This window comes from Aphelocoma coerulescens, chromosome 2 (genome assembly GCF_041296385.1).
Source record: "Aphelocoma coerulescens isolate FSJ_1873_10779 chromosome 2, UR_Acoe_1.0, whole genome shotgun sequence".
NCBI lineage: Eukaryota > Metazoa > Chordata > Aves > Passeriformes > Corvidae > Aphelocoma > Aphelocoma coerulescens.
Genome location: NC_091015.1, coordinates 27,434,919 through 27,447,299, shown reverse-complemented (window position 1 = coordinate 27,447,299; position 12,381 = coordinate 27,434,919). Strand labels below are relative to the sequence as shown.

At 39.4% G+C, this 12,381-nt stretch overlaps 1 protein-coding gene across 2 annotated transcripts in view; it reads right to left on the bottom strand.

Annotated features, from left to right (window-relative positions):
- Positions 1 to 6,289: 6,289 nt before the first annotated feature.
- LOC138106379 (UBAP1-MVB12-associated (UMA)-domain containing protein 1-like) overlaps positions 6,290 to 12,381 on the bottom strand; it is a 78,153-nt gene continuing 72,061 nt past the window's right edge. For both annotated transcript variants that reach the window (XM_069006898.1, XM_069006896.1), the window contains exon 4: positions 6,290 to 8,041. In XM_069006898.1, the coding sequence (XP_068862999.1) occupies positions 7,784 to 8,041 (258 nt within the window). In that variant the 3' untranslated portion in view covers positions 6,290 to 7,783. The remainder of the gene's footprint in view (positions 8,042 to 12,381) is intronic.

The window sequence follows — 12,381 nt, the reverse complement described above, 5'->3', positions numbered from 1 at the left end:
TGAGCAGTTATGTGAACCCACAAGGCTGTTTTTTCACGCATTTGGAGGAAGCAGCAGATTGAAAAACTCTGATTGCTGGCCTACAACTAAGCAGTATGTTCTGAATTCTACCTCAGTCCATTTTAGGATGTGGTCATTATAAATTAACTTCCTCTACATCTCCCTTCTCTGAACTGCAGTTCAATTCATGGGTAAAACTGCATCTACAGAATTAAGTTTTTTTTTATCTGACTTTTTCCTCAAATGCTGCATATTCTAATTTCTTCCTCCTCCCTCCTCCATGGCTGGCAACAGACCAGCTCTTTCATTATATTTGGAGTAAAGAAACAGCCCACTGAATCTTCCCCAGACCACATCATCAGGTCTTAAACACTTTGAACAAATCAAAATACTTATTTAAAAGTAAATGAATTCCCATTTATAATACAGCCTTCTACTGCTAGTGACAGTTCTGATCTCTGAAGACATAATTCATAGGGAGAGAAGAAGGGCAAAAAAGCTGGGATAGATAACTTTGTCCTGTTCCAGGCATGCTGCTGGAGCTGTCTCTGGCAGCAGCTGGCTCCCTGCATAGACAGCCAAAGGAAGAGAGGACAAGCCAGAGGGTTATTCTCATCTTAATTGTGGACAAAGAGCTCCTCTTTCCCATCTCTCCTCCCAGCAGATGGAAACTAGGATGACTGGGATTGTAATTAAGTACATCAGCATGGAGAAAGCAGAGAAAGAGAAGATTTGTGTCTGAGAAATTCCCTGCCCAGACCTTTTGGCCTGGCCTGAGCCAGCACACCATCAGGCACTTCGGAAAGGCACCTATAAGGCCAGGTTGGATGTATCTGGGACAAAAGGCTCAAGGGAAGAAATCCTCAGATAAGAATCATTCCTCTTCTCTGTTTACCTCAAATTTCATCATCTTAATAATGTAATAAACACTGTGGAAGAGGCTTTCTCTAGGCCAGAGGAGTTTTATGATCAATAGATACGTACAAGGGGAAAAGGTAAATAGAGCACGTCAAGCATTGCTTTGTTATTGTGTTCTCAAAAGCATTTCTGTCAGCTATTGCAAAGCAGACCCTCGATATTTTTAAATGTAAGAGCAAAATGCCAAATTGCCTTTTTTTTTTTTCTCTCCGATCAAAAGCTTAGTATATCCTAATTTCCAATGTTGCCAGTGCTCTACACTAAATCTCACTGTGGGGATGCCTTCTCGCCTCTTGTATTGCTCTGGCAATGCCTACACTGATCCAGTTTGCTGAGATTGTTTTGCACAGTTTACCTGTTTTGATACCAATTTCAGAGTAAATCCTAAAAGAGAGTGGACTCTTCTCTTGGAGACTGAAAAATTACTGGGTCATGATCTCCAGGCTACAGTGATATATCAGAAGTGGATGATGTTTCAAAGGAGAACTTTTTCAACATTATCTTCATAGTTTCTTTGGGGGAGCAGAATATTAGTTTGTGCACAAGCCAGAATAACTCTTTGAAGCAAGATGAGGCAGAAGGTGCCAGAAAGGCCTTGTTCAGTTAATTGCAATTTATCTAAAAACAGAATAACCTATTTGCAAATTTCCAAGTAAGATTTTATCCTTCATTTCAATTACCTCATCTGTTTAAGAAGGGTGTACTAGGTGACTTTTATTCTTCCTAATTAAATAGAAGAAAATAATCTCCTATATTGGAGAAAACAATCTTCGTACAGCTAAATTGCTGTTGCCAAGGACACACTTGGGAACACTTTTCTTGCTGTGTACCATGAAGACTATAAAACTCAATCTAATACCAAAAAGGGATTTTTTGAGACACTGTGCATATAGTCTTATAAACAGCCAGAGACTTCCATTGCTACAGGAGATCCTTGCAGAGCAAGTCCTATCTAACATCTTTTTGATGTCTGTGGTGAACAGATCAGTCTTGGGATGACCTCCTATTCTAGCAGATAGCCTTTAGCATCATGTCTGAAATCTCCCCTTCTGGTCTTAGGCAGGGTGAAATGGCATAGGCAAACTGCTAAGACTGGCAGATCACCAGAAGATGAATTTGCTCAGGTTAAAAAAAAGCAAATTGTTTTCCAAGAAGACAGAGTTTGACTTCAGCAGCACCTCTCATGCCTACAGGAGCTGTGTCAGGTATCTGTGATCACGTGGGTGGTCATGTAGGAGACAGGAGTGGAAGTGGGTCAGGTCTGCATCGCTTTTACCCACAGGGTATCTATGTACAACATCCTTTTCTTTAAGGACTGCCACCCTGGAGATGTCTGTCTACCAGGATATGCCCCATGCCAGAAATCATCTGTCAGTCCCAGCTGGATGGAGCAGAGTATCTCCCACATACTGGTGTTTCTAAAATAGGGCGCAGCTTTCTTCGGGAGAAGAGACAGCCATCGGAGGTGGTGGTGAAGAGGGCTAGTTTGAGAAGGCTCAGAAGTCTTAAATATGAAGGTGAACAGTTTTGGACAAAACCTGGAAAATGGCTTTATTCCTATAGTTTCTCTCAGACTTGTACAAATCAATAGCTATAACAACAGTGCTATACAAAATTTCTTACAGGAATAACTGCAACATGAAATAATTTAGCTACCTGGCCTCTAAGTAAACAAAAATATGTCAGCCATCTTTTTTCATTCACTCACTCTATTTTTTACAGCTGTCCTAGGATTAAAATTTGTTTTCAGTGTATGATATTACGATTCAAGATGTATCTTAATACTGACTTGTACTGTAAAGCATCTGAGAGATCTACAGCAAAACACTACACTTCCATTTCTCAATCAATAGCCTCTTAATTGATGCCATTTTATAACCTGATGGCAACTTCTAGTTTTGAAGCAGCTATTTTAACTTGATCATTGGGTAGGTGCAACTACCTGCACCTACATACTGCAAACTACATCTGTTAAAAAGGAAGTTTTAAATTCCTCTATTGATCCAGTATCAACTGCCATTACGACACCTTCCTACTTTGCCCCCAAAACAGATGTTAAATTACAACTTGAACTACATTAAAAGATAGAGAACATTAACCCCATGTGTCCAATTTTAGCCATAATTATACTATGATTAATATGTAATACCTGCAAGTACTGTAATATTACTTGAAATAAAATCTGTCAGTTCTTTCTGGGATAAATTTGATGCATACGTTCTCTTCCACCCTAACAAATGGAGGGAGACATGTAAATGTTTTGTATTTGAGAGACAACTGAAGGAGAACTAGCCAAACTGCAGAAGACATAAAAGTCAAATAATAACAACAAAAAGATCCTTTGAATCAATTGATAAAACAAATATTAAGTCTTCTATATAAGCCCTATCTAAACATACCATAGACAAAATTAGAGGAATCTAAAGGAACAAAATGCAGGAATCTAGAAGTGTCTTTAAGAGCAGAATAAGCCAAGCAAATGCACCAGCAGTTTTTGAAAACAGCTGAAGAGAAATTACAGTACAGCTCACAGTACATCACATGTTGCTTCATTTTCTTAAGGAAAACAGACAAATAGCAGAGCTCTTCATAAAAAGGCTGACACAGTGGTCAGACTAAAGTTCTACTAGCATCAGTTGCTTTAAATAAGTAATTCCTATCTCTCTGTGATGGACTATTTCACTTGGGGCTTTATTTCTGAGCCCATCTGCTTCTTTTCCAGAGAGATTTAGATGGATGCTCAAAGCTGACCTCCCAGAACACTTACATGAACGTTTGGATGTGAGAGGCTACTCTAACCATAATGCTGATAGCCACAAACAGTTGGATGAAGGATGTTTATAATCAAGGCTCATCTCTTTTTTTTTTTGTTTGCTTGTGAGCAGTTTCTTTCATGTTCTGTTATTGAAGTACATGTGTCAACTGACTTGAGAGGACAGCCTTGTAAATTAGATCTTTGATCTCAAGAGTTTATTTTATCTTTGCAGCAAGGAAAAGTGAATTGAATTGGCTGGCAGAACTAAGCCCTCCCTTGTCTCTGGTCTACAGCTGCTGCATCCTTCTGGGGTCACCATAACTTCCACTTCCATCACTCGATACTCTCCTTTGGTACGGAATTAAAAAAAGGCTTCTCCAACATCTCATCATAACCTGCTGAAAGCTTTACAACTTCTGGTTTATTTTTATGAACCATACAGACAGACGTTTGCTTCTGCAGAAGGGAGAAAACACTGATACAACAAAGCTCTTTGTGCTACTCTGAAACTGCATCAGAAAGTAAACTTTAATTGAATATTCACTGACTGTTTTTTGGAGTAAAACACAATTTAGAAAGAATACTGCATGGAAGGCTGCAGACTAAAGCGAAGTATCTGTTCCAAAATGTTCAAAGGAGTATGTGATCCACTGTTACTCTCCCATTACTTATGTTAATGTACAGAGGCATTAGGCACTATTGTGCTGTCTGCTACAGGTACACAAAAAAAGACTATGGGACATGGTACTGACTTATGTCCTGACTCAGATCACCAGTATGATAGTGTCATCATATTCTTACCATCTGCACTTCATTCAGTTTCCATGGCTGTGATTCAGGCAGGTCAGAAAGGGTCTGTGGGAATTTGTCTCTCAGAACATTGAAAAGAAAGAGGTAGTAGTTCTCTAGGAGATTGAAAGTACATAAATATCTACTGGTAAAGAAAAAACATGGTTTCGATGGAAGATACAAGGAGTTAAAATTTTTTTCCTAATTTAAAGAATTTGAAATATTGATGGGAAGAAGTCAGGCCTAACACACATGCTTTCTAACTTCATGAGCTCATTACAGAAAGCCAAGCTTAATGTTGATGAAAAGTTGCAGCACAGCAGGGTAGGCTGAATGAACTCAGCTTGGCTTACTAAACCTTTGTCTTCCTACAGCACCAAACAGGAGTCTACCTTTGGAATTTAAGGAGGATATTCTGCCTCTTTGTTGTTGTACAGTCTCTGGCTTCAGAAAGAAATCTGGTTCATCTGGAATTGCCCTGTCATCAGCAGAAGAGTCGCAGTTACTCAGGAAGGGAAGGAATTACCCCTAGGAGCTGCACTTCTGGTTCCTCTCCTTACCAAGCTGAGCAGAGAAAACCTAAAGCAAGATGAATTATCGTGTCATAACAAAAGGGTGGTTGTGGGGAGGAGGGCAGTTTCTCAAGCTCCAGTTTTATGCTGTTGTTCAGAACAACCCGCTCATCTTGCCCAGGAGGCTGCTTTAGTGTTTTTGTGAACGTAACAGGTTCTCCAGCTAAAAATGCAACAAGCTGTGTGTTATTTTGAGATACTGTAATTGCTGTGGTGAATATGCTCTTTGCATTTTTCCTTTAGGTGTTTTAGGGTGAAACCCTCTCCTCTGTGACCACACAAGTGTATATTTGCTGGCTGTCGTATCATGGTTTGGATCACACTTTACAGAAAACAGCAGAAACTGGATCTGTAACCACTGCCTTGACTGACCTGCTGGACATGGCATTGTCTGGTTCCATTTCTGAGTTTGTCACCAGGGAGTTGTCTGTAGGGACCATTTCCCAGTCAGCCTTCTGTCAGGCTGCTTTGGATGTAGTGGTTCTTTGATTAACCTTTGAACACGTGCCATAAGGCATTAATCCAATTTTAGGGACGATCTCAAGCAAGGGAGAGGTTTGAGCCCCAGCTTGTACTAAAGAGAGGACAGTCAGGAGACACATTCCCAGTACTCTTGCTCATTAGTGGTATTTTGCTGGGTGTAAATTTCACCCTTTACAGGGGGCGATTAAGGATGAAGGCCAAATGTTTAAACCTACTGTCCACATTTCTCATCATAGTGAATACAACCTCCTCCCTACTCTCCTTTGCTGCTCCTTTCCTTTTGAAAGGACAGCTGTGAGTGCAACAGAGCTCAAATCTGACAAGATGTAATTATTTTAGATAAATCGTCTAACTTTAGGCAAAAAATGAATGCAAAAAATTACATGCCAAGTCAGCTAGCAAAGAAAGAACCAGTATTGTGAGTTTGTTTGGTCTTCAACAGTGCTTTGCAGCTCTGCTTCTAGACCAGCTGAGTTGCAGAAACATTTGAGTCAAAATGGACAACTTGAATGGAAACACCCTATTTGTGGACTGATCAAATTTTTAACTGTTGCATATAAAATAATCACTAAAATTATTTTAGTGCTTTTGGGTATGTGTTAACTAAAAAACTCAGAAAACAAAAGAGTTCTGAACAACTTCATAAAACTAATTCTTCTTTCTAGAAGGCCTGAGTACTTCCCAGCCCCCACCCATACTATTCTCCAAGCAGTGTCATGGATGCCACCTAAACCACTGCAAGTCACCAACACAGCACACAGAATCCATCAGATGAGAGTGTGATATATTTTATTAGAAGGACACCAATTTTTAAATGACACTGAAAAGATTTTCAAACTGAATTTCCAAGTTCAAGTTCCCATGAAAGCTGAATGGTCAGAGCTGTAGTAAACAATATAGGTGAAACCACGTAGTAACTCTCACATGTAAAAATAACTCATTATTACTTAGCTTCTTTTTATTGGAGCGCAGCACAAATACTCCCCTTGAAACAACAACTTCAAAACATTTAAGAACATAGCTGTCAAAAATATTAAATACACACATTAAAAAAATCTAAACCATGAAAATTTAACAACCTAAGACATATTCACAATGTAATTTCTTCATCATTTTACAGTATTTGTCTCAAATACTGTAAGACAATCCAAATCTGAAAATATATGTACCTTAAGCTGCCACAGAGCATAAAAAATATAGGAAAATATCCACTAACATTTAGCACAATATATATATTGTACCCCAAGAGAGAAAGCAAGCGTGTGCCACAGATCATTATTCATCAAAAATCATGATGTGACATCAGAGAGCTGTTGCTGGTGGAACAGCAGCTCTGGTCTTAGTCGGTAAAAACACGCTCAAAGCTTGTGAGTGGGGACACAGTGGTCTGTGAGAACGCATGTTTAGGCATTTAGCAGTTTAATTTAGTTGGATAAGAAACAATGTTATGTTTTCCTGTTGTTAAACATTGCCATCTGTACCTCTGGCACACAAATTAAAAAAAGAAGGGTGTGACCATTAAAAGTACGTGTCCTGAGATTTCCTTCTTCAGGGGGCAAAGAGGTTAAAATGGAAAAGCTGATCTGTATATAAATCAGGAACACATGTGGTAATGAGAACAAACAGCAGCCAACATGCAGGCGGGGACAACATCTCCAGGCAGGCACAAAATGAGATGGACAAAATACCATCTACTGGAAAAGGGAAGGAAGCAACTGATTTTCACTTTGAAATTGGTAAGTTTAACCAATTCTGTTCAGTCTTAATGATTACTTAAGGGCTTGTAATTAACTCTGAGTTTTAAAACTTGGTTTCACTGAAAAGCTGTCTGTCCAGTAGTGCAGAGCAGCATTGCTTTAGTGTTAATATTGGTTTCTATCTGTACAAAATCAAGAGGTGATCTTAATATGAGTAACAGGATCTATGTGTTTTGTAACAAATTGAAATAACAAAACAGTTGAGACATAGACTTCCTCTTAAAGTCATGAAATGTTTGTGTCTGCAGCCTACCTATGGGAAGTAGATACCAGCAGCCAGTCTCCTACTGAGGCTGAAACACTTTTGCTTGATTTCTTTGGAAATAAATGCAATATTTAACATACTAAGTTATAGTTCACTTAAAGCTAAGAAACATATCACAGTTGTGAATAATAATCCATTTGATATACCAGTGGCAGGCCCCCAAAATATTAAGTCAATTAAAGTAAGTCTTTATCTTCCCTTTAAGACTTGTTCCTTGACAGAGGCACAAAAAATAAAGAAAATATTATGGATCACAAAGCACAGAATTTTCAAGTGTAAAGTCATACCAAAATCTTGATAAATTATCATTGATGTCGTAGGTGAGCAGTCGGTCAGGAACATCACTGTGGGTGCCCTGCACTGCTAACACATGTGGTGCGAGGGCAAAGGGGACGTCGCTCAGGAGGTCTGACATGAAAGGGCTGCTTTCCAAAGTCTGACTCCTTTGATTTCCCACCTCTGTTCTTGATACAGTCAACTGTGACCGGTGCCCTGTATTTATCTAAAGAGAACAGAAGAACAGAAATTTACACACTACAAATCAAGCAGCTATGGCTTTGCACTTAGAACCACAAGGACCTATTAATAAAGGGAAACAAAACAAACAAACAAATAAATAAAAGCAGTTTCAGAGTTCAGTTTAGGTAGATCTAAAATAGCAGTTCTTAATACATGTTGATATAATTCTTTGGCTCCGGTTGACCAGAATTAAGGCTAAAACAAAAGTAAGACTTTTTGTAATGATTACTGAGATCACAGAATCACAGAATAAGCTGAATTGGAAGGGAAATTAGAATCATTGAGTCCAACTCCTGGCCCTGCACAGAACACCCCAAGAGTCACACCATGTGCCTGAGAGTGTTGTCCAAATGCTTCTTGAACTCAGGAAGGCTACCCAACATTACTCTGCATTTATGAAACCCATAAGGCTTGTGGGACTTTTTGTCATTATGTTCAGTCTTGTTTAGGGGAAATTACTTCATACAATTCCTTTCATAAACTGATGAAGCTCCATCTTTTGTTCCCCCTATGCCTTTCCAGAAGTTGTCCAAGAAAGGCATGACTTTCATGATTAAGAACGCTCCTATCCCAGTTATTTCAAAGGATTAATGATGTTGCTTTCCAGTGTGAAATAGAATTGCATGACTGGCTGGTAAGTTCTATTATATAGGGAAATATATGCAGTGCCAAATATGTCCTTTATAGAAACACACAGTTAAAACTTAAAAAAAACACCAACAACCCAATAACCAAACCCAACAAGGAAATAAAAAAACTTGCCATACAGAAGTAGTCAACAGAATTTAGAGAATAATGTTGGACCCAATAGGCTTGAAAGCTTTGATCCTGACCTACCAATATGACCTTACTAAGTGTTTATCCTGAAACCTTTACCATTTTAAGAACAAAGAAAAGACTATTTACTCTGCCTCTAGAAATCAAATATAATTTGTTTTACTATTTATAGCAATAAAATCCTATACAAACTGATACCTCTCACATTAGGCACCCATAATGATGCTCCCGATAACAGGCTCTGAGCAACCTGGTCTGGTGGAAGGTGTCCCTGCCCATGGCAGGGGAGTTGTAACTAGATGACCTTTAAGGTCCCTTCCAACCCAAACCACTCAATGATTCTGTGATCTCTAGGAGCAAGATGTTTGTTATGAGGATTTCTACTTTGACACATACAGAAATATTCAGTAATGTGTTCGAAAGTGCCTAACAAGTCACGTCAGAGCCATGAACACAGACAGGAATTTCTGACTTTGATGAAGTCCTGACTTCTTCTTTTCACCCCCCCCCCCCCCACTCAACATGCAGCCAGAAAAATCCAAAGCTTACACAGCTATTAGGGAAGGAAGTGCACTGAAAGCTTTAAACACTAATTTGGTATTCACCTGATCATAAGAGTGAAATGGATCCAGTCATATGGAGGTTGCTTGCATCCATGACTTTTAGGGGTGTTGTGCTGCTCAAGATCTGACCTGTGCTGAAGTTGAATGTCACAGATCATGGCTGTTCCAGAGAACCTGAGGGCATTGCTGTCTGACAGAAGAACAGTATGGGTGGTGGAGTGGTGCTGGGTGCTTTGTCTTCTTGCCTGGAGTATTTAGCCAGGCAAAAAGAAACTCCATTTTCTTCCCAAAGAAAGGACTGGCTTTGACTTGAACATGACCTGAGTACTAGTCATTCCTTACACAACCCAACATTTCATCTGGTAGGGCAGATAAACCAGTGTTAAACCTTCTATTAACCTGCCAAGAATGAGTCAACAATGACACAAATAACCTTGCCAGCCTGTGTCACCGCCAGCACTTGCCTTGAGTGGTGGCGGACGCGTGCTCCTCCACAGCCTGCTGGGACATGAGGGTCAGTGGTGCTGCACGCTCTCAAATGGACCTCACTTGGAAGCTTTTGTTCATACTCACAATGATTTGAAACCTAAGGCTTAAGATAAACTTCCCAAGATCTGTTACTATCATGTCACAGGACAATAATATAAAATTTCCGAAGGTTAAGAAGTTCATTGGAAGGAATGACTGCTACATACAGCTACTAACCTTCCTGGTTATGATCCAATGTAAAAGAGGAGCAATACTCTCCATGCTACTGTAATACTGGAATGTCTGTTACTACACAGTTCCTACGGCGACAGTTTACAGGTATTTCTTTATTTTCCCTGGCTTTCCTTTTCTCAGTTCTCCATTTTCAGATGTGGTTAACAGCTCTGCAGAAAGCTACATGCAGCAGCAGAGGCAAGAGCTAATAGAGAAGATTTCTTCAGTAAGGGTTTCCTTACTGATTCTGGTATCTGTAGAGGACAGAGAAAATAGGAAAGCTAGCAGAGAAGTCAGGAAGATAGCCTGCATAGTTCTCCTACTCTAACTTCCTAAGCTGTGAGCAAAAAAACATGGCCAATAGTACTGTAAGTTCAGAAAAAACACTAAAACCTCTTGTACTTTTATTTTCTAATCAGTATAGTTATCTCCAAGATAAGATATAGTTATCTCCAAGAGGTATTAGCTTCTATGGCTGCTCATTGATAACACTTTGAGAGAAGTCTTCCTTCTTGCCAGGGCCCAAGGTATGCATCAGAACAAAAATCATAGACATCTTCTGGTATAAACATATTATCTTGCTAAGAACACTGCCAAACAATCAGAACATTTATTTATGTTAATATTTATCTGAAAAAACGCGCCACAGCACTTCAGGTGAGTCCCTAAATTCGTTGCTGCTGTAAACTTAAAAATTTCTCTTAATTTCTACTCTGCACAAATTTATTACATTCCCTCTTGAAAGAAGTAACTTGTGGATCATTTACTGAGGTACTGGTACTTGCTTGTATTACATCATTGCATATTCTGAAGGGGGCCAGAAAACCCCAGATGAAAACCAGGGTTACATCTAGGAATCAATTAAACTAGATCTTCTAAGACCTTTCTGCCTCCCTCCCCTCCCAGATTTCAGGGAAAAATGATCCCTCACTCACTCCTATTCCAGTCATTCAGATGATAATCAGAAATCCCTAGAATCTAATGTTTATTTTGATTGGCAAATTATACTTTTATGAATACCTGTTTATATCTTAATTGTCCTCCAAGCTGGGTGAACACAATTTACAATGCAAATTAGACCATCATGTGGCAAAACTAACTTCAAAGAGGGAAAACAAGTCAGAGAGAGAACAAAGCATCTTGGATCTTTTTTCCTCCATAAACCTTACATTTGTTAGAATGGTGCTAAATGGGCAGACCCAGAAATTAAAACCCCTTCTGTACACAGCAGATACCATGTACTGACAGTGACACAGCAAGGACCAGCTTTGCTTACTCCCAAGTCCCACTCCATATCTGAAAGCAAGACTGCAGTAAGGAAGGATGAATTACATCAGAATTATTTTACTGTGAAAGCATCATTTTACCAAACTCAATCCCTGCATACTGCCAGTGAGGCTCTTAATAGTCTTAACAGGCTATGATACTATTTGAATAGTCAAAAGAGTATCATAAAGAAAGCCCAAAATGGTTGAGATAAACATAGTACAGGTAAGTCAGAAAGAAAGGAAAATGTCAGGTCAGTTTAACAAATGCCATAATTTGATCTTAAATCCAATAGTCTTTGGGTCTCAGTTTACTCAACCCCTCATGAGGAGGTCGTGGGCCTATATGACAAGATCAGTTTACAGCAGAAAGGGAAAAGGAGTCTAGATTTTCTATTTCAGTTTCACATTTAATCCACTACTGTCTCTCCCATGAAAACAGTTATTTTTAATTAACTTAAAAAGCTTGCATTCACTTTTTAATTTATAACAAGTCCCATTTTATTTATCTATATGAAGAAAAACGTTCCTGTCCTGAAGAATTCAGGTAGCAAGAAGTAATTTTTCAGTTCTGCCTAGTGCAGTCATCACAAGCAGTCATTGCCCTTTGCTATGCAGGGCTGTTTCTGAGCATTCCTGCAGTGATATTTAGATGTTGGCCTCCTGTGCAAGACCCTATCAAACTAGACATGTTTTCTTCCAAAACAAGAAGATACCCTTTACATGGGCTAAGATGCGTTTCGTTCCTGTGCTGGAGAACCCACATGAGTGAAAAGGCCTTGCTGAAGCCAGCCTCCCCAGCAGGCTTCCAGGGAATGTGGTGAAGAACTGGACACTCTGGTAGAGAACACCAGTCACCCATCGGTGCCGAGGTCACCCACACTGCTTCCAATGCAAACACCAGCACAAAATGATGTGATGCAACCGAGGTCAAGGTTAGGAAATGGCTTATGCTTTATGCATGCATTCTTCAAGCATATATAGAACTGCAAGTCCTAGAGAATTTGATATTGCAC